The 24,026-nt window shown below is 37.2% G+C and overlaps 1 protein-coding gene across 9 annotated transcripts in view; it reads left to right on the top strand.

Moving 5' to 3' along the window:
- mast4 (microtubule associated serine/threonine kinase family member 4) overlaps nt 1–24,026 on the top strand; it is a 146,658-nt gene that overhangs the window by 74,827 nt on the left and 47,805 nt on the right. For 6 of the 9 annotated variants that reach the window (XM_048189916.1, XM_048189918.1, XM_048189915.1 and 3 more), the window contains one exon: nt 4,529–4,560. In XM_048189916.1, coding sequence (XP_048045873.1) covers nt 4,529–4,560 — 32 coding nt within the window. Of the gene's footprint in view, nt 1–4,528; nt 4,561–12,991; nt 18,365–19,435; nt 19,517–21,912; nt 22,925–24,026 lie in introns of those variants that run through there. The other 3 variants (XM_048189920.1, XM_048189919.1, XM_048189922.1) reach the window with 3 other exon arrangements.

Here is a 24,026-nt window from a genome sequence, read left to right as displayed (position 1 = left end):
TCTCAAATCTCATTTGTGCTTGCTCCATTTGAAGAACAAACTGTTTGTCTCCAAACCTGGCACAATGTGCCCTGATGACGTGTTCGGAAATGCACCAGCACAATGAAATTTGTAATCTAACCCCCCCACCCCCCCTCGTTTGTACTGATTTTGGAGTATTTTTGAAGTTTATTAGTGGAAATTATCATCCATTTTCATTGTATGGAAAAGAGCTGGTTAAGCATTTTGCTAAATTTCACTACATTTTCTGTTCTATTTGGTCATTTGTATCAACAAGGGAGAGTAAATTTCTTTTTCGCTGAACTATCCCTTTAATGCTTGTAGATTATAGTTGCTTATTATTCATTTTGTAAACACTGCAGAGTCTAAAGCAGGAAATGGTGCAGATTTCCCTTGCCATTGTAAAGAGTGAGTCACTCTGCTTGCTTTGTCTCTGAAGTTAAAGCATTCATCTTATCATAAATCTTAATGTAAACATTGCTCCTCTTGACCAGGGGTCTCAGCACCACTGTCCTTGGGGTGAATAGCAGATGGCAGATCTGGTCAAACTTTTTCATCATGAACTCATGTTGAAAAAAAGAGAGGAGAAAAAACACACACGCTGAATGAGTGGGGAAGCTCTTACAGATACAAGTCAGCATTTCACTCTGCCACACTTTTGATCTTGAGATGGTGCAGAAATGCAGCAAATTCAAAGGGAATTATTAATATGCTACTATGGCAAGGTCTTTAAAACAGTATCACAAAAGCTTTGATGTAGCTGGGATGTTAGTAAGTTTCATGTCATGGTCAGGACATACAAAAATGCTGAGATGTTTAAGATAGCAGACAGGTATTTTTCTGTCATGTCAGATAGGAGGAGTTGAGTTACTGGGCTGCTTTGCTTTGCTTTGGAATTGTACATTGCAGTTACATGCTGTCAATGAATTTACTGAAGGCAAAAAAAAAGCACATGGATGGTTTGAAGTTGACTGTCTGTCAATACCTGAAACATTATGTTTGAAGGCACCACAACCTTGTGCTGATGTCAAATTTAATTTATTCATAGTTAAAAGACAGAGGATCCAAAAGCTGCAGAGTGAAATTTGGAAAGTGAAATTTGGTCATGGTTATTAAAAAACAACAACAACAAAAAAAGTCAGCCATTGTTACCAAGTAGGTTAAAAATGTTGGAAGCAAGAAATAAAATATACTTTAAAACTGATAAAAATAATCTACACTTCTTCACACTACTTTTTACTAAACAAAATGTAAATACTAAAACAATTTTTGCCATTTTGAATTAAAAAAGCAAATCAAACAATGCTATGCAGGGAGTTTCTATACACATTTTTGAGCAATGACTCAAACAAATAGTTGAATCAATTGAAAGGGGGGCAATGATAAAGACCCGATAAAGATTGATTTTTTTTTTTTTTTTTTTTTTTTTTTTTTTCCTAAGTCTTTCCAATCTTGGTAGACTTGACATAAGAAGCGGTCACAGAACTAGATAAAGATATATGCTGTTCTTTTGAACTTCGTCAAAAAATCTTAATTCTCAAGTATAATGTAAATATTTTACATACATACCCCAGCACTAATGCTTACCTATACAAAATTGAACCTGCTTTTCTTGCAAAAACTTGCACATGCGTTCTTGTAGCACATACATGGGGCAATTGGTGTGTTTCGTCCTATTAAGGTGTTCCCAAAATAGCGTTCTCCTGAATTCAGCGAATTAATTCAGTAAATTAGGATTATTTTATTGTACTGATTTTTCAAGTTGGCTTTTAGCATTTAAATATTTGCTGTTTGAACTGTATTACTGTTTTTCCATAAAATCTGTATGCATCTTATGCAGTATGGATCTCTTCCACAATGCTCATAGTTCGATCCTCTTTAACTTTCCCCCATGACTTTTTTTTTTTTTTTTTTTTTTTTTTTTTAGCATTCCATTGAAACAAAATGATGGAAATATAATTCAATCATTCTCAACTTTCCACAGGCACATCTCTGCTAGCAGCTTTGAGAGTGAATAGTAATGCATATATTCATGTTCAGCCGTGGGTGAGCCTGCCCAGCGTTGAATTCATGGTTAAACCCTGCTAGAGTCACACCATTTCACTGCTGTTCCCTGCTGTGCTCTGCAGCAGCTCCAGTGCCGCTTTTCATTCATTATTTTTGAGTAGCGTGAGACTACGGTATCTCAGGGTGCCACAGAACCATACGACAGAGCTTGAAGTCACAGTCGCACATCTGAAGTTCAGAACTAGCTGCAGCTGGAAATGTGACATCCCATTTTTGGAAACAGTTGGTGCAGCTCTATTATATGCATTTGAAGCTTAAAGGTGCCCTAGAATCAAAAATTGAATTTACCTTGGCATAGTTGAATAACAAGAGTTCAGTACATGGAAAAGACATACATTGAGTTTCAAACTCCATTGCTTCCTCCTAATGTAAACCTCATTTGTTTAAAAGACCTCTGAAAAACAGGCGAATCTCAACATAACACCGACTGTTACATAACAGTCGGGATCATTAATATGTACGCCCCCAATGTTTGCATATGCCAGCTCATGTTCAAGGCATTACACAAGCCAGTATTAACGTCTGGAGCAGCACAACTGAATCATCAGACTAGGAAAGCAAGCAAGAACAATAGCGAAAAATGGCAGATGGAGCAATAATAACTGACATGATCCATGATAACATGATATTTTTAGTGATATTTGTAAATTGTCTTTCTAAATGTTTCGTTAGCATGTTGCTAATGTACTGTTAAATGTGGTTAAAGATACCATCGGTTATTACTGTATTCACAGAGACAAGAGAGCCGTCGCTATTTTCATTTTTAAACACTTGCAGTCTGTATAATTCATAAACACAAGTGCGAGATTTAAAGGGGCCGCAGCCTGAATCGGTGCATAGTTAATGATTCCCCAAAACAGGCAGTTAAAAAAATTAATAAAAAAAAATATATGGGGTATTTGAGCTGAAACTTCATAGACACATTCAGGGGACACCTTAGACTTATATTACATCTTATGAAAGAACGTTCTAGGGCACCTTTAATCATTTTCTGTTAATGAGTGATGCAGGAGCAGAGATGAGAAGGTTAAATTAAAAATAAATTTCAGTATAAATTACAAATTAATGATTGAAAATATAATCATAATCACTGTATGAAAGTTACTGGATTTACTCACAAGACACTCTTGTGTTAATGCTGTGACTAACTACTGTCTTCCTTTTTGTTTTCTCTTTTATTTTCATATACAAACATGCAGAGCTTTGTTTTACTGAATTCATTACCCTGTAATGGTAATATTACAGGGAATATTTATGTAATTTGACATATATTAGAGCCCAGACTACAATAATACTTTAGCACTTCATCCCTCAATAAAAGTCAAAGGTCTCAAATTGGATCTCTTAATGTATCAGCTCAAATGCCCTCTTGTGGCCTCATGTGACTATTGCATGTGCTTATTGAATAGTGATAACTGCTGCATCTACAGATGCTCAAATGCATCATTACAGATTTACTGACAATCCAAATTAGGTTAGGAATATATTTTTGGGCAAAAAAAAAAAAAAAAAAAAAAAAGTCTGAGTGTATATATAGTATATGTATAACTTCACTTAAGTAATCTAAAATGGATTATTTATTTTAATGTATCTCCTGCAAGTTTATGGTTCTACAGTAAAATTCTCATTCCTCATTCCTGTTTAAGATAAGATATCCACAACCGCTCAAAAAGTTTGGGGTCAGATTTTTATTTGTATGTAGTAGTAGTAGTAGTAGTAGTAGTAGTAGTAGTAGTATTTTTAGAAAGAAAGAAAGAAAATTAATACTTTTATTCAACAAGGATGCTTTACTGTCACTTTTGATAAATGATTCAAAAGATTACTATTTCAACTAAATACTGTTCTTTTGAACTTTCTCTTTATCAAAATATGCTGTAAAATATTGTTTACTGTTTCTACAATAATGTGAAGCAGCACAACTGTTTTTAACATTGATAATAACAATTTCTTGAGCACCAAATATGTCTCACAATATTACTATTTTTAACTCTATTTTTGATCAGACAAATGTAGCCTTGTTGAACATAACAGAGGTCTTTCGAGGACCCTAACTCTACCACTGACACAAAACCATTGAATGGTATTGAATTCAGAATTACTCCTCCAAATGTTTGTGTTGTCACATAGAGTCAGAGATGAGGGCTGTGTGAATGGTAGAGGTTAAATATTTATGCTTTCTTTGGGACTGAATTGATCTGGAGAGATGGAAAACTGGGGCACCACTGGCACCACTGGGGTTACTGTTGAAATCTGGGACACTTGATAGCATCCACTGACGATGAATGACTAAGCAAAGACTGCTCATAATTGGCTGTCATGGTACCCAAGCTGCACATCCAACAGGGACAGGATAAATGATTTTAACATTAAAACACATCACCATTAAGAGTGAAATGTTTCTTTACATGATTTTTAAAAAATCTATTCTGTCATAACTGTTCTTTTTTGTGCTTTTTTACAGAAAGAGCTCAGCCTTCCCAGACGAGGAAGCTTGTGAGTAAACCTACTTTGATTGTCTTTAATTTAATAGTCACACAAGAGAGCCTAGATATAAACCTATATCAACAGCAAAACATTTCTAGATTTTCATCATCTTCAGACCGTAGTCAGGGTAGGCACAATTTAAAACAGGGAATTACTGGATGTTATTATTAAAAGAATAAAAGCATCTCATTCTTTTGGTCATTTTAGTTTTTATTATTCTTTTTGAGTGTTTTTGCTGTTTATTGTCTTGCTTTGAAGATTTTGAGAGCCAAAATTTGCCTAGTTAGCTAAATTTCAGTTTTATGTAAATGACTGTCCCAATTACTTCCCATGTCGAGGTTTTATATGCAAGTTGATGAGTAAACAATTCTTCTGTTGTCCTCATCCACATAAAAGTTTAGCTTTTTTTAAAATATGGCTTGCATTCTTCATATGTATGTATTTGTTTATTTTTGGACTTGCCCATTTGCTTCCAAAAAATATTATGTAAAAAAAAACAACAAAAAAAAAACCTTGTTTAGAAATCATGCAGGTGTTATCTGACAGGTAGTGCTTTAATATGTTATGCACACAATAATACCCAGGTTTGAATCCTCCTCCTTTGTTTTCTGTTACTTCTCTACTGTCTTTTCATGAAAGGAATAGTTCACCTAAAAATGAAAATTTCTTGATTGTCACTCACCCCAAAGTAATACAGGATGTATATAACTTTCTTTCCTCAGCCAAGGAGAAATTAAGGTTGTAGAGGAAAACATTCCAGGATTTCCCATTGTAGACCATTTTTCATGGTCCAAAATCCATTTTTAGGCAGCTTTAAAGGGCTCCACATGACCCCAGCCCTTGAATAAGGGTCAGAAATTTGAAAAGTTAGATCTTTGACTGCCATCTGCATTGGGCCCTCAATAAATTGTCATCTACACTACACATTAATACAAAACTTACACAAAATACATTTTTTTTTTTTTTTTTTTTTTTTAACTGTATTTGTCATCATTTCCTATAGAATCAGATTTGTCTGTGATGTTTCTCCTAAGCTTTATTAGAACTTTTTGGAGAAACATAATAAATATACAAACATAAAACAGAGAAACTATAGAGACTACTGTTGACTGGCAGAATGTAAGTGTATAGAGCTATAAATTGAATGTGGGTAGTATAGCTCAGATTTGGGACAGATGTGATGCTTATATTGAAATCTGATATTTTGATTGCAGGCTTTGGTATTTGAGCATAGCTTGTGAAATTGTTGACCTTTCTTTGAAACTTTATAGGTGGTACATGTGAGAGAACTGGGATCTTTGCGAAAATATGAGAAACAGAAGAGTGTGCCAAAAATCTCCATTTGATCTTCATTTAATCTCATTAATGTCCAGGAGAAACAGTTAACATATTTAAGGTATCTTACTGGTGTTTTATTATATATTTTTAACATGCCATTGGTTAAAATGTTTCCTCACAAATTATTAAATAATGTATTCATTATGTTTTGAAACATAAACACAGCTTGAGAAGTAATCACCCAGGACCATCAACCCTTGCATTCCTTCTGAATGTCATGTTACTGTATCTACACTCACAGCATTCTCTGGTGTCTGTAAACACACGGATAATATTACCAGTGCTTGAAGTGGGCCAGTGCGCACTTCTGTATTTTAATCTGTAGCGTACCCTCATATTGTCTTGCGTACCAGCACATCTCACATGTTGCTGGTACTCTGATTGCCCATATCACATACCCCCACGTGATGCCCCAAGGGGGACCACCCCACCCCCCCCCCCAACCAAGAACCTCCAAACATTATCAAAGTCTATTAAAAAGGTTTTCTATCAAATAAGGCAATGTACGTGATGATAGCTTGTTTTGAATAATAAGCCATTAGTTTTTAGTTTTCTTTGGCTCTTGAAATCATGTGAAATCATTACAAATGCCTTTAGGGTATAAGGGGTTGACAGTGACCATCGACAGAGAGCTTACATATATCCCTTATATAAAGCTTGAATGATCAGGATCAGTATCAGCTGATCTTGATGACAGAAAATTGATAGTCCGTATCAGCTGCAAAAATCCTGATCTGAGCATCTCTATTTCACAACACACAATGTAACTGCTGCAGGGTGCACCTGTTCAGACACATTAGTCAAGTCAAGTCATCTTCATTTATATAGCGCTTTTTACAATACAGATTGTTTCACATCAGCTTCACAGTGATAATAGGAAAATTAATGGACAGAGATTGTTTTGGCTCTAGGAAAAAGTTATTATTGAGCTAAAGGTTTTGATTGAATCACTTCCGTTGTAAAAATCATTATTAACTTAGGGACCGCTTAAATTACACCTTTTTAACTGAAAACAGAAGACTTTTAATGAGTTCTTGCCATTCGTTTACATGTTTAGTCTATAGATATGTGCATTTGAATGTGTATGTGCACAGACACTTAGGCTTTCTTTACAAAGTTAATTACGCAAAAAAATAAATAGAAATTACTTGTCGGCATAATGCAGAATTATTAGTTGTTTCCGTGGATCCATACGAACTGGAATCATTTTGATAATGTTTTATCTATATAAGGGGAAAGGAAAGGGAAGGAGGCCTTCGCAGGGGATAGTTTAGTTGACACTTCAGGTCCTTTTATCTCATCTGGATACAGCCTGGATCTGGCATACTACGGTAAACCTAGTGATAAACATAGAGCAACTAATATTAGCATAGACACCTTTACTGGTTTTATTGAGTTAGAAATTGTGTATTTTGGTCCTTAAGGAATTAATGGCATATTTTTCTGGTTTATATCGGAGATGCCCAAACTAGGGTCTGTGGACCAAAGTGCCCCGTGATGACCTTTGATTTGCCTGCTATGCCATATCACAACAGGAGGGAGGGGAAAGTCATGCCAGTGAAGCATATTTTCATTTTCTAATAATTTGGTAGAAAAAAAAAAAAAATGTAATGTAATATAGTTGGATATAATGCAACATTTACTTTTGTTCCATGGCCCCAGTCAAGTTTGATTTTTGGCCCATTGTAGTTACATGTTTGGGCACCTCTGAGCATCTCAAATATAGGTATTTATTAGGGCTGTTAATTTAACACTATAATTTAGTTATAGTCCCCCTGTAATCAATCATTTTATCCCTTAAAAGTCATCTTTGATCACCAAAATTAAATTTAAACATTTTTTTTTTTTTCATGTTCGAAAAATTTCTTCATGCCTTAAAGTTGCTTGAATTTAACTTTTCACATTTGCCTCATTTAGTATGCACGGATCTATGAATATACTAATTAGCCCCGCCTCCTCTCACTCGCACAAGCTCAGAGATCCATTTGTTCAACCTACTGAGTTAAATGCTGCACAATAGTATTGCTTTTTACAATGTCAGACACATAACGGTAATTAATATGATTAGACTACTTTTTTTTTTTTTTTTTGGTTGACTACATTATCAAACAGCTAATAATGTTTTGCTAATGTTACATAAACCATGTTCCCGTTCGCCATGTCAGAGTCAGACAGCTCCCTTCTAAAACTCAGCATGCTTACTACACTATATTGCCAAAAGTTTTGGGATGCCTGCCTTTACGTGCACATGAACTTTAATGACATCCCATTCTTAATCCGTAGGGTTTAATATGGAGTTGGCCCACCCTTACAGCTATTACAGCTTCACCCTTACAGCTATTACAGCTTCAACTCTTGTGGGAAGGCTTTCCACAAGGTTTAGGAGAGTGTTTATGGGAATTTTTGACCATTCTTCTAAAGCGCATTTGTGAGGTCAGGCAGTGATGTTGGCAAGAATGCCTGGCTCGCAGTCTCCACTCTAATTCATCCCAAAGGTGTTCTATCGGGTTGAGGTCAGGACTCTGTGCAGGCCAGTCAAGTTCCTTCACACCAAACTCGCTTATCCATGTCTTCATGGACCTTGCTTTGTGCACTGGTGCACAGTCATGTTGGAACAGGAAGGGGCCATCCCCAAACTGTTCTTTACAGTTATGCAGTGGTGTAAAGTGCTTTACACCACTGCATCCGACACTTTGCATTGCACTTGGTGATGTAAGGCTTGGATGCAGCTGCTTGGCAATGGAAACCCATTCCATGAAGCTCTCTATGCACTGTTCTTGAGCTAATCTGAAGGCCACACAAAGTTTGGAGGTCTGTAGCTAATGACTCTGCAGAAAGTTGGCGACTTCTTCTGTGCACTGTGCACCTTAGTATGCGCTGACCCCGCTCTGTGATTTTATGTGGCCTACCACTTTGTGGCTGAGTTGCTGTTGTTCCCAATTGCTTCCACTTTATGATACCACTAACAGTTGACCGTGGAATATTTAGTAGTGAGGAAATTTCACAAATGGACTTATTGCACAGGTTGCAACCTATCACGGTACCACGCTTGAATTCACTGAGCTCCTGAGAGCGACCCATTCTTTCACAAATGTTTGTAGAAGCACTCTGCATGCCTAGGTGCTTGATTTTATACACTTGTGGCCATGGAAGTGATTGGAACACCTAAATTCAATGATTTGAAGCGGTGTCCCAATACTTTTGGCAATATAGTGTATATCAGCATATAGTTCATCATAACATTGTAATATACAATGTTTTTTACACCCTCAATAATCTACCTGATTTCTCATATCAACAGAAAAATATACCGGGATAACCTGACTTCTCTCTTGAGACTCCCCTGCTTCAGATCGGTCATAATTAATGATATGCTAAAGCCCACCAGCACGCTGATGTGATTGGTTACAAGGTAGATTGTGATGTAAGAAACACCAGCGATTTAAAACCGCGTCTTTAGATCACTACAGAGAAAATACTCAGCAATGGTGTTGACTGAATTTACACATGGTTTGTCTTAAAACATATTAAAAACACTACATATAAACAACACTAAAAACTTGATTTTCACCACAGGGGGACTTTAATATTTAATTATTAAAAATCTATTCAATTCAAATATTTTGTAATTAATTCTGTTGAGATTGATTGATAGCCCTAATATTAGCCCTGACAGCCCTGATAGATCAGCCTTATAGATCAGACCCATGGTAAGGCCTATAGACACTAGAAGTAAGCCCTTTAAATATCTCTTGAACCTGTTCATTATGCATTTCAAACTGTTTTATACTTTTTATCAGTAAAGTTTGGAGTCAAGATAATAATAGTTCATGTAGCATCTGGCTGTAATATGTTTAAAAGGGTATTTGATGTTGTTGTCTGTTTTGACTGTGTTTGTAATAGGTCAGAGATTTGATTTTCTATATTTAGAAACCATGACAGTTGGCAGTTTTTATGATGACTGTGTCTGGTGTCAGTTGACCTGACAGATGTATGTGAAGATACAAATCTGTACTTTACCAAGTTCTGGATATCCCAGGTTGGGCTGTGTGTGTGTGTGTGCTAACATTTTTTATTTAAATTTACATAATGTGCACCTATTTGTTGAACTTAATTGTAAAAAGCTAGTAATCTGTACTATTCACATAGTATGCCTTTCTTACCCAGGATAAGATTACTTGATTGGGTTGAGTACCACTTTGTCAAGGGAAAAAATGGTTTTTGAGGCAGGGCAATTCTTAATAGAATTTTCACTCATTTCCTCCACTTCTGCAGTTATCTTTCTCCTTAGTTGCATTTACTTACTCATTTTCCAAAGTTATCTTGAATGTTGAATTGTCAATACAACTGATAATTTTGAGAGAACATCACAAAAGTTCATACATTCTTAATGGTTTCCTAAAATGGCTTTGTTTGAACCATTATGGTGATTTTGTGTTCGCTTTGGTTGGACACTTGGGACTTCATTTATATTACTATAATTCACTTCCTATTGATGCAGTTGTGCATCAAGAAATTCATTATTTGTGGTTTCAAAAGAAGAGGTTAATAAATAGGTTGCTTTTAAAAGGTGATCTAACTTATAACTAATTAACTACATTTTATATACAAACCCAATTCCAAAAAAGTTGGGACACTGTACAAATTGTGAATAAAAAAGCAATGCAATAATTTACAAATCTCATAAACTTATTTATTCACAATAAAATATAGATAACATATCAAATGTTGAAAGTGAAACATTTTAAAATTTCATGCCAAATATTGTCTCATTGTGGATTTCATGAGAGCTACACATTCCAAAAAAGTTGTGACAGGTAGCAATAAGAGGCCAGAAAAGTTAAATGTACATATAAGGAACAGCTGGAGGACCAATTTCCAACTTATTAGGTCAATTGGCAACATTATTGGGTATAAAAAGAGCCTCTCAGAGTGGCAGTGTCTCTCAGAAGTCAAGATGTGCAGAGGATCACCAATTCCCCCAATGCTGCAGCGAAAAATAGTGGAGCAATATCAGATAGGAGTTTCTGAGAGAAAAATTGCAAAGAGTTTGAAGTTATCTTCATCTACAGTGCATAATATCATCCAAAGATTCAGAGAATCTGGAACAATCTCTGTGCGTAAGGGTCAAGGCCGGAAAACCATACTGGATGTCTGTGATCTTCGGGCCCTTAGACGGTACTGCATCACATACAGGAATGCTACTGTAATGGAAATCACAACATGGGCTCAGGAATACTTCCAGAAAACATTGTTGGTGAACACAATCCACCGTGCCATTCGCCGTTGCCGGCTACAACTCTATAGGTCAAAAAAGAAGCCATATCTAAACATTATCCAGAAGCACAGGCGTTTTCTCTGGGCCAAGGCTCATTTAAAATGGACTGTGGCAAAGTGGAAAACTGTTCCATGTCATCCGGACTAAAGAGGACAAGGACAACCCAAGTTGTTATCAGCGCTCAGTTCAGAAGCCTGCATCTCCGATGGTATGGGGTTGCATGAGTGCGTGTGGCATGGGCAGCTTACACATCTAGAAAGGCACCATCAATGCTGAAAGGTATACCCAAGTTCTAGAACAACATATGCTCCCATCCAGATGTCATGGGACAACATTCCTATTCCTAAACTTGAGCAACTTGTCTCCTCAGTCCCCAGACGTTTGCAGATTATTATAAAAAGAAGAGGGGATGCCACACAGTGGTAAACATGGCCTTGTCCCATTTTTTTTTAGATGTGTTGATGCCATGAAATTTAAAATCAACTTATTTTTCCCTTAAAATGATATATTTTCTCAGTTTAAACATTTGATATGTCATCTATGTTGTATTCTGAATAAAATATTGAAATTTGAAACTTCACATCATTGCATTCTGTTTTTATTCACAATTTGTACAGTGTCCCAACTTTTTTGGAATCGGGTTTGTAGAATTATGATCCATTAAAATGGCATTGTTAACACTTATATTATAAACACCTTACTATTGTGAAACATCATACTTTAATTGGGATAAAGTAATCCCCCTGTATTTGTGACAATGTCTTGCATTTGACCTTGCTTGAGTCACACACAGACATCAACATCCAGCATTCGAAACGCAACAATGGTAGCAATTAAATTAATTTTGTTAAGACTGACCATTACAAAACAATGGCACAAAAAGCCCCCAAAAAGTTAAACAAAGCAATTGCTTCATTGTGTAGTCTACACTAAATCAAGAGTACATCAAAAGTAAATTATCAAGTACTCTCTGCAGTTCTTTTTAGTTACTTGAACTCTTGTGTAAGTGAACTATACTAACTAAGCATTTGTCAGTACAACATATTATTGCTGGGGCATTCTCATTCTAGAGAGCGTTTGATTGGACGGAAATTTGTGCAGGATATCATCAGTATTTTTTTGGTCCATTTGCTGGTTTACATATCCTGTTTCGACTTGTTTTAGGCTTGTCACACTTTTCCATACTCCACATCACTTGCATTTTATGTTCACTGCTGTTTTCAAAACATCTATTCATATTAGAAAACAACTGAGTGCTGTGTCTTGGACAATGCACGCTTATTGTACCTGTTTTGCGTCAGTTACGCTCAAACGGTTGGATGTATATATGATAGATCTTCAATGTGTCAAAATCTGTCAGAAACAAATTAGAAGAAAAAAAACATGTCAATGAATTTTATCGGCCTTTTGCGTTTGTGATTTATGGCTTGTCTGTTATGACAGCGGCACAGGCATTATGTGATGAATGTGCTGTTACGGTTGTCTGTTTGTTTCTGAGAGGGAGTGAGTCAATGCAGTGGTCATGTGACTGGGCTCGATCAACAGTGGGATGGAGTGAAGTGGTGGATGGGGGGGTTATGGACACTCAGGTCATGCTCTCCAGATGTGTTTACTGAATTTTAATGAGAGGTGAGTCACCTGTTTATACAGCAGTGTCAGTGGCAGCAGGTCAGTGGCTCTGGGATTTATTTATTTATTTTTTTTTTTTTTGATTTTATACTACATCGCAATATTTGGTTAATTTTATTTTAATAAAAATTTTAAAAAGTAGAATTTATAAATGTTTAAAAATATTAAATTAAATAAACTTTAATTCCTTAAATTAATTAAAAACAATGGTTTATAAATTAAAGTATTTTTTTTCAAGATATTTTAATGTTTGCTGCATGGTTAAAAATACCGACGCTATTCCTGAGAGGAAAAAAGGTAAGTCGCATAGGCCTATACATTTTATTATTGCATTCAGAAATAATGATAATAAAGTTATCGGTAAATGAAGTAAAATGTTTACAAATAGCTTAGCCTACATAGCTTTGTTTATAATGTTTGTAAACATAAATTATGAACAAAACTGTCCTATTTCATTTTACCTATCCACTTATGTACTCCACAACAAAACCTCTAAAGTTAACAGTTGGACTATGCAGGCTATATAAACGTCAAGCCAAAACAAATTAAAAAAATCTCTTTTCTTTTTTAACGCCATTCCAGCTTCCACTGCTATATTCAAGGCGAGAAACAGGTTTATTTATTGGAAAAAAAACTATATAAGATGCAAAACGAATTAATTTATTTAAAGTGAATCTGTAGCCTACCTTTCTCATTCGGCACGAATCCAACTTTTTTAATTTTCGAGACGAATGAATGCTAAACTATTATTTATTAAATGAGGTTTGTACTTCACTCGCATTATCGTTAAATATAATCCTTCACATATAACAGCACAGTCAGGCGGTGGTCACGGGTGCTAAACAGCAGATTGTATTACAGAATTGAATTGAGCAGTGTAACGTTTGGTTGATTGTATTTTATTTTAATATTTAACAGGCTGCGATATCAAGTAAGCAATGCAAGAATTAGTGTGAGCACGCATGAGGCGCGGGCGCGACCACTGGATTTGTTTTCCTTCTATAATACAGTAAACTGTCTCTATAATTTATGGTCATACAGGTAAAAGCAAGACATCATTCATACAATTACAAAAGACACTCAAATAGTGAAAACAAGCAGAATGTCTGTTTCCTTTCCTAGATCTTTGGACTGCGCCACAATGAACCACTTTCATTTTGTTAATCTGTAGACCTAATTTTTTTAGCCTATAGGCCTAAATATTCCCTTTTATTTTATATGCGTTTTGTAGGTAGGCCTTGTTTTCTCCGTTCACAGAAGCGCTGCAGATGCGTGACGTTGAAAATTGTACTATCCTGCAATTTTCGCTGGTTTCAAAACGCACAACGAGCTGCATATTACTTGACATTCATTTTCACTTAAATGTAGGCCTAATACTAGACGGTTGGTGACATATATCATCGGAAAAATGACTTGACAGCTGAGCCTGAACGTGTCAGCGCGGGCATTTCACACGTTGGATGCGTCAGCGTCACATTTGCATAGGCTGTACTATTTGAATTAGTGGTTGATTTGGTTAACTGCCAAATCAAAATATTAAATGGAACGATAAAATAACGTTATTAACCGGTTAATGGCCATTTCAAATTAGCTTAGCAGATTAAATTTGATTTCGTTTCCATTTCTGGTTACGTTCCAGTCAAAATTTCATTCGTTTCCCGTTTTTCGTTTTCGTTCCTTGAACCGGTTCAGAGCCCTGACTGCCAGTGTTTAGTATCATTTTATATGCTATTATAGTATTTATTAATATTTTTTGATTTGTAGTTTCATTTTAATTTTAGTTTCACGTTTTAGTAATTTTATGTGCTGTTGTTTTTTAATTCACCACCACAATGTTGTAATATTGTGGGTGGTCTTGATACGCAGTTGCTAAAGTGTTTTACATCTACTATTTTTTTTTTTTTTTTTCAGCTTTATTTCAACTACCGTAAACAACATTTTTAAAATTTGATGGAGGAAAAAAAAATATGACCTCTTTAAACTGAGGCTTTCAATTCCTTTAGATATCCTTCTAGCATACATAATGTGTGTTATTGTTGGATGTGTGATGGCAGTAAGGAAAAGAAAGGGTTACAGCAATTAATGAATGTAAATGGAGGGTAATAAGTGAAGTGTGACCTGTTAAATCCCAATAAAGCAGTCCCAGCGGCCTCAGCTGATTGCTTCATTCCCTTCACACACATGCACACATGCACACAATGAGCCTTTCACATTCATTTAAATCTAAAATATTAAAGCTATTTTTAATAAAAGTATATGCATGTTTGCTTCAGATAAATAAGTTTTACTAATCCAGTTTCTTAACATGAATGAGTTTGGCCTAATTAAGCAGAACCGCAGCAGGTGTTTAACTGGGTTCTGTCCTTACGCCCCACTTCCCGGTTCCCTGCTGCTTCTGCTTGATCTTTGATGTGATGTACACTGTCATCTGTAATTGGGTATTCTCATGAGCCTGCCAACTGTGGTCAACAACTTACTTTCACTGAAAAAACTGCCCAGTGGACTTTTTTGTTGTTTAATCAGTGCCATTGCATATTCATCCTGTTATTTGTTGATGTTTTGTAGTTCCAGGTGTGCCCACTTCTAAGAGCTAATGTATGGAATAAAATTAGGGATGCACCGATGCATCTGCTAATAATCGGTATCATCTGATAAAAGCAATTATTTTTACTATCATCCATCAGCCAACTATATAAAAACAGCCGAATATCCTGTCAAAGGGGGTTGGAAAACATGTCAGCTTAAACTCATACTGTGCGTGATGAAAAAAAATCGTGTTGAATTTAGGCCAAGTTAACACGACAATAACAATAAAAAAATATGCTCTTAGATGTGACATGACAGATAGCTGTAGCACCTCAGTTTAAGCAGCAGCACAGAGCGCATGTCTTTTCTTCCAGTTTTATACAAGTTATAGAACGAAAAACATGCATGAACATCAAAAGGTATGTTGAAAGATACATACAACTAACCGAAATGTATCATGTCTCATGTAATCGCTCAATCAGTGTTTCTACCACGGAAAGACATCAATAATATTGCTTGTGAACTGTCACTAAACCTTACATTTACCTCAGGAAAGTTATCCAGTGTTTACAGTTCATTAGTTATCTATAAAAAATAATAGACAGGAGCTTATTTAACCTATACTGGAAACCCTCTCATTTAGTACAATACTGTAATACTCAAGGTTAAAATTAACAACAGTGCCCAAACTACTATATTCAACTGCTTTATTTCCAGATAATTACACTCAAATAAAAACTGGCAGCCATGAGAGCATAAGCAAAGTCCATTTCAAGGAAAGTCTGTTCACTCAGCAGCCATATTTGCAATGCCATCGGGCAGCTATTTCTATTTGAATGGGGGGATCCTGAAATTTCACAAACTGCTGGGCGAACTCGCAATTAAATAACATATTTCAAATCAGCAACATCTGTCCTATAAATGTTGTTTCTTATGCTCAAATAGCATTAAAAAGGCTTAATTTTCAGGCTAGATGAGCCAATGCGCATATGCAGTCCTAAGCGCGAGTTTCAGGTTTCTATGGTAACCAGAGCCTCTAACGGCAGCTGCAGTGATGCAATGACTTTATCTGTCAGCGATTGGCTCTTTTACTTAGACAGGACTTATTCCGCCATATTGTGCGTTGCAGTTTCTCCCATTCATAACTAATAGGAGTGAACTGTCTTTCTATATACTAGTCTTTGGTGTAAGTGAATTGGTTTATTTCCCTGTAAATCAGTGGGACTTGTGATATGGAATACAACTTTTGCAGATCCTATTACTTTTGTTGGTGCCCTCTTATTTGAAAATACATTTCAAAGTAATGTGATTTATCAAAATATGATATACATGCAATGCCTGACTAGTAATGTTTTTATGTTTTTATTTATCATCCCATTTTTCATGAAGCAAGTGTTAATTTAACACCATGTCTACATATTTTTAGCCATTTCATACATATCTGCTAGGGCTTTGAATAATATATCTCTCTTTTTATTGTCTGCATATTGATGTTGCTAAGGAGGACACATGTTGTTTCAGGTCTGATGTCTTTCTCGGCTTTATGAGTTTCATTAGCAGGTATTTAGCGGAACTCAGGTTAAATTGCTTGTTAAAGCCTGAGCTCATTATAGCAACAGTCTCCAAGCACCTTTGTCCCCAGTGAAACTCAGTGCCTGGTACAGATTAGTGCAATATTCTCCATGTATCATAATCACAAGATTCTGTTAAAGGCGTTCTAGTAAATTTATGCTACTGTGTGTTTTTGTCATGAGTAGGTGTATCCCTTAAAGGTTTTAACTTGTTTTGAATGATGCATGCCTGTGCAAAACTCACTGCCACAATGATGTTTGAGGATGAGGATGCTTGATATGTGTGGTTACTATGGTGTTAAAGGTGGTTGACAGGGCATTTGTATGAGGTTAAGGTGTTTCTGATTGGTTTTAGCATGTTGCTATGTGGTTGTCAGGGTGTTCTCAGTTTTTTGCTGTTGTTGCTAAAGTGTCCTCACTATGCAGTTGCAAATATTCTATGTAGTTGCTAAGCCAGCTTTATTCAGCTTTATTTCAATTAATGAAAGCTGTCATTTTTAGCAGTTTTAGGTTGACTATAACAACACTGGTTTTAGTGCACTGCTTTGCAGTTGCTAAGTTGTTGCTTTCTAGTCCAAGCTAAAAACTCTCACCTCCAAGTCTCTGTGAAATTATATTCTCTAAATATAGCTCAAGTCCTTCCTTCATTTGAAGTCTGTGGGATTTGCCCATTTTATCATTTGACAAGTAAAAATATAAGACTGATTACTTGGAAAAATAACCTTCTTCACCCCTCTTCTCAATAAGCCACATGATTTGTGGTGTTATTCACATTTGCAGCAACTGTGCTGGACGAGTTACACACCAAAGCTTAATACTCTAGGTTATGGGTTTGTACAATTCCATAACATTAACTATGAGAAAAAGATTGTGTTTGCCTTAGCAAACATCAATGAAGTGTCGCCATGTCTTGCACTTGGTTTATCTTTGAAGACTTATCTTTTTGAGACATCTATGGCTTATTTTATAGAAGAACTCTCACAGTTTGTGCTGCAGTGTAATTGGGGGGTGGGGGGGCATCAACAACTTGAATGATGGTCAGCAGCCCTGCTGCAGATAGGAAGTGCAGCATGTAGACTCCTCTGACTGTGCTTTGCTGACGTAAGGCTGCTTCCTTGGTGGAGGAGGGGCGTGTAGATCTGTTTAGTGCTGGTGCGTGAACAACAGGGGAGGGGAAAAGGATTGTCGCCCAGCCTCCCTGCCCTCCACAGGCAGTTGAATGATCACATCTGACAGCTCGGGTGGAAGTTGAACGGCTCAGAGCACTGGGTCCCCTGTATCTACTCCTCCCCTGTGAGAAGCTCTCAGCCGGGTTCTCCGCACCAGAGTCTGGCATTGGCTCTTTGTCAGCGCATGGGGGTGCGGGCAGACGGACGACGTGAATATATCATGTACACAATAGAGTGAACAAGTGCAGTACGACCATGAAAGCTCAGCGGGAGAGGCTGAGGATTCCAGGGTTGACATTGGAGTGAGTATTTTCCCTTCTCTCTCACGTCTTTTCTGGCTGTGATGACAGAAGACTGTTTATCTGCAGTGTGTCTGTCGCTGTAGCGGTGACAGCACATCTGAGCTGAGCAGTGCAGCATTACCACAGTAGCAGCGTCTGCAGCATGTGTTGAAGGGTAAATATAGGTTTGCTAGCTTGTGTAGATCCAGCTAGTGTCCCTTTGCGACAGCTTTGCATGTGTTTTTGATAGCGCAGGCTCATTTTTGGATAAAGGATGATGATGCTAGATCAATAACAGATCATCTTCTAGTCACGGCTTGTCAGACTAGAGCCAGAAGGACTTGCGCAGCAGCTGCCTTTCTGTTTGGCTATGCTGACATCTCCTCTTGGTGCATTTTATAGTTTTTGATCACCGTCTCTTATTGAATCATGTGGCTAAATTTCCCCTACAGAAGGCCTGATTGTTGTCAACCTGTTAGCAGGTCAAAGACTCCAGCTTACTGCGCTTGATGCAGCAACATAAACAGTTAATATCGGATCATCAGATCAGATTAGATTGGCCATTGACGTTTCGGTAAGATGAGGCGCTTTTGTTTTTGTTTACAGGGGTCGCAGCAGATGCATGTTTGCGGCTGTGATCAGGTGTTGCATCATGGCTGCTGTTGCTAAGGATACAGATACATGCGTATCTCCTGGACATGTCAGCTCAGCAATTTTGCCTGACATGTTTTGTTTCTCAGTGAAAGAACCTTCGTAATGCTTGATAGAAGCATGATGCTTGTAGATTAACAATGATTATTTTTATGTTTACCTTTTGTTAAATTAAATTTGCTCACGTGACCAGTCTGTATGTCAACAAGTATACAATCCGAAACCATTTCATGCTAAGGCAATGGAATGTAATGAACCATTGTTGTGGCAACCCTTTTGCAACGCAGCGTTTTACTGAAAAAACCTTTAATGGTCATGCATGACGCTGCTCTGTGGTTAATGCATTCCAGCTCGTGTATGTCTCTGCATACATAAGCACTCAACTTCAAAGGCTGCATCCTGAGATAGACTGTTCTTCACAAAACTCAATTTGACTTCCAGCCTCACTCCACGAAGCTTGAGCCCAACTCCCACAAGCCCTTGCAGCCCATGCAGCCCGCTGCACGCATTTCATTTTTGGAGGTAAGCGCGTGCTTCTTTCACATAGCCATTTTGTTTTGAGGCTTAATATGTTCAAGGCTCTGTGTTCCGCCACTGAAAATGAAAGCATGGAGTTCAGTGATCGAAATGGCACAGGGTCTCCATTCATCTATCTCTTTTGAGTTTTATTATTTTTACATTCAATGCCTTTGATTGACTTCATTTTCTAAAACTGTGGGGAATAGCATTATTTCTTGTGCTTATATAATGTTCTTAGAGTCACCCCCTTCCCCCAGCCTTTTTGGTGAGTCTCATTCACCCTCTTTTATGTGATAAATAGGATTTGCTTTGGCCATTGAACATTTTGGTGAAAAGAGCTCTGCACCATTTTGGGGGAAACCAGGTCATTTCAAATTCTGAAAATGAAGAACTGTGGCGGTGAATTCTTTTTAGCACAAAGACATAGGATGCATACTCTCAATTTTTGAAAAAGTCATTTTTGAATAGTTCTAATAATTGGTCTTTGCAGGCTTGATAGCACAAACCAATTGGAAGACTGGTTTTAAAGCATGAAGCATTTCTACAAAACATTAATGTGCCTAAAAAAATCTAATTTAGAAAAAGTATAATTATTTTAATATAATATATAATATAAAATAAATAAAATTATTGGTAAAAATATTGGTAACACTTTAGTTTAGTGTCCAATTCTCACTATTAACTAGTTGCTTATTTGCATGTATATTGCTAGGATATTGGCTGTTTATTAGTACTTATAAAGCACATATTAATGACTAATTCTGCATGACCATATTCTGCATCCCTTAATCCTACCCAATACCTAATCTTAACAAGTACCATACTAACTATCAATAAGTAGTATTTGGGAGTTTGAGGCAAAGGTCATAGTAGTTAGTTAATAGTGAGAACTGGACCCTATTTTAAAGTGTGACCAAATTATTCAATTGGAAGCAATAGTGTGTGCTTTATGAATATGCAGTGGAAGTCTGACATTGTGTGTGCTCACAAAGTCAGAGACCTTCCCTTTGAAATCTGATCACTAATGTTTACAAGAGACTCATTTGAGACATATGTTGCTACCTGTAAACAGCAATGTGCCTCAGCTCACCCTCTTGTAATCGGATCACTCGGGACAGATTTTATATAAACAGGACCGTTGATTGCTTGAATCTACCCTCATTCCTTTGGAACAAATCTGACAATCATCACATTTTTTGAAGCTTCCTTTTGTTTCACAAGCTTTGCTTCCTATAGCATTGTTATACTGTACTTTGTAGCATATTCTAGAATACTCCATTCAAAGCCCTAATGATGAAGCCAGATCTGTGAAAGGCACAGTCAATCTGCCCTTGTTTGTCATCAAGTAAGTCTTTTGGGATTGCTGATGAAGTGGGTCATTGAGTTGTTTGAACTAGTTTGATTAGTTTACACACAATTGTCTACCAGTAAATGGTGGAACTGTTTAGATGGAAAGAAGGTTGTGACTACATTACAGGACATTTGCGTGAGTTCTAAAAAAAATACAGCTTGAGTTAACTGAAGCTTTGATAAATATTTGAGGTTAATAATAACCCCATTCCTTGATGAGTGGCAGGCTTAAATGGAGATGATGTCTGTAGAATTGTAATGGCTGTCATTCATGAAGCTCTACACATCCACCACTCTTCAAGGGTTTATTGAATATTTTGTAAAATTCATTCCACTTACCAATATGGGGGTAGTACTATCAGCCTAGTTTCCCCCAAAATTTTGATAATTTAAAAAAGAAACTATTTAGATTCTGCCTGGGGATACTACAATATCCAAAGTACTATAGAGAGACTAATATTTTATTTGCCTAAAATTTATAGTTAAGTATAAATGTTTACAATTTTAGTTTGGAAATGCTGCAGTACTGGTAAGGTTGCCCTGGTATACATACTTTTTACATGTTTTGCTCAGTCTTGTGCACAGTTTAACACACAATTCTTTTTAAGTATACCCCATTGACTGAATGCTGGATCTAGTGGATCTTTCTTTTCACTTAAATCACTTGCATGTGTGCTGTTGTCTGTGCAGACAAGTGAGGTATATTCTCAGCTTTATTTTGAGCATATTAAGCATGCTACCTTGTACTTTGTTGAATCAGACCACTGGTATTGTTTCTGGTTCATCCTTTCCAAATGAGAACACCAGTACATACGTATATATAGAGCACGGGCTGACACAGAAGAGAGTGGGCTTGGATTGTTCCCAGGTTTGTTTCTATAGGTCACTAGTCTTGCAGGAAGAGATAAGAAGTCATGAGACTAAAGTTGTAAGATGATTGAGCTAGACTTTGCTCACTTCATGTGTGACAAGTGTCCTCATGATTATGTCTATATCTGAAGCAATATTTGAGGGTTTGATCAGTTGTCTGTGTGCCTATGTTTTCTCAGGCCTGTCCTAACTTGTCTCCATGTTATGACGTCCTTTGCCTCACACCTTAGTGGCTAGCTGCCCCTCTGCATTCAACAGCTAATTGTCAAGACCAAGCAGCCCCATTCCACCCCACCAAGTTCATCTGTCATGTGTCAGGGAGGCTGGGCCTCTTCCTGTCCCTGCCTGCCAAAAGAGCAGATTGAAGAACAGAACAGGAGCAGATCAAAGGTGCTGAAGTGGAAGAGAGAGGGTGGTTTTCCTCATATGGCAGGTCCAGCGAGGGGGAAAAAAAGGGAAAAGAGGCTTGGTTACAGGGTGTAGGACTTGCACGTGGTTACCGTTGAAAAGCTGTGTATTTCCATTTCAAATGGCCCGATGGGTTTTGGAGCGGGGCCAGACAGGGAGAGCCGTGATTGCACTCACTGCGTCGTCTGCTGATGATGCATTGCTGCTCTGACTCACACCCCCCTCCCTTCCTTTCCTCTCCCCTCCCTGCCTCAGGATGTGGTACGGTAGGTGCCTGTTACATGATATGGAGCATTCTTGAGTCTCAATGAGTCTACAGTATAGCGGCAAAGCCGTGCAAATTTCATATAAAAAACAAAAACGTCATCCTGCTGGAAGTAGTCCTGTCCCTCTGTCCCAGAGGCATCCAGCATTCGAGCAGGAATGGATATGACCTGAATAGGAAACAGCTCAGAGGAGCTTTCACACTATTCGATTTAGGACACTTCAAAGGACACACCGTCCCCTTGACAGCCTGTGTATGCTGCAGCGAGCAGCAGATGTGCCTGGACGAAACTCTGTAGTAGCAGAGCATTGTGCTGGGAGGACTTCCCGGGACTCTTGCGCTGGATGCCTACTTCTCTTGGAAGCCAGGCATTTCTCCTCACTCTCTTTTTCGAGACAGCTCAGAGCACTCTGGGGACATGACTTCGGGACAATGTCCGACTCCAGCTTATGGACTATACTCTCCAACTTTTCTATGCCACACTTTATCAGTGGAACAAGTCTACGGCGCTCCAAAAGGTAATCAAGTTGGTCAGGTTGATTGATTGTCACCACTTTATAGATTTATGGGTTTGTGTTTTTAAGTCTTAGAACTTTATCAAGAATTAAATGAGTTGAGGTTATAGACAAGAACAATATGGTAATGTAGGTGCTGTGTTTTCTATTGTTTTAAATTTCCTTTGTGAATGCTGAACTGGAGTACCTCCTGATTGTAATCAGGGCGTTATTGTTCAGTGCATGCAGCAGGCACAAAAGATGTTTACGTACGGGAGTAATTACCATGCATTTGTCTAAATATGCATGTTGAATGTGAGGAAAATGAATTGTTCTGTAAATCCTCTTGAGCATAGCTTAAATCTTCCATGTTATTTGACGGATGCAGTCGGATGCACTGCTTTTGCCATTAATGCTGAAGTTGCGCCGTATCCTTTTCACCTCTCATGTGACAAGACCAAACCTTCACTATAAGGCCAAACAGCCATAGATATCTTTGCTATCAAACAGTCATGTGCATTTCTGCCTGTTCCTTCTTGCACACATTTTAATCCTGGGAATGACCCATTTTACCGTTGATTATACAGATGATCCGATTAGTATCCTCAGGATGAGTAAATCTGAATAAATCTGTCATTTGTTTGAAGTGAATTAGTTGTGGAAGAACATGCAAGGAGGACAGAATTGTGCACTGTGCTTTCATCACAATGCTGTGTTTAGTGGTTTGTAATGGGTGGAGATTTCTGTAAAGTGTAATGTCTTTATTCGTAATAACTGTGAAAGTGGCACTCAATATGACACCAATAACAAAGTTAAAGTTCCTCAGTAAAATAATACGATGACTACATTTTATATTGTGTGTGTGTGTGTGTGTGTGTGTGTGTGTGTGTGTATATACAAATTTTGTGTATTATTGTATGTCTTAATTCATAGAAAACTGAACTTGATTTAGGCTCTTAGTTCCTCAAATGTGTCCTTGTATTCAATTACGTTTTTGGAGCACAGAATTTTTCATCTGACAATAGTTAACCTTCTGTTGAGTTTTGACATGCTGGCCATGAAGAAATAATTTGTTAACAAGATATAGATTAGTGTCACTTGTAAAGAAATTTAAGATATGTTTTTT

Source organism: Megalobrama amblycephala, linkage group LG4 (assembly GCF_018812025.1).
Source record: "Megalobrama amblycephala isolate DHTTF-2021 linkage group LG4, ASM1881202v1, whole genome shotgun sequence".
NCBI lineage: Eukaryota > Metazoa > Chordata > Actinopteri > Cypriniformes > Xenocyprididae > Megalobrama > Megalobrama amblycephala.
This window is presented reverse-complemented; position numbering and strand designations above follow the sequence as displayed.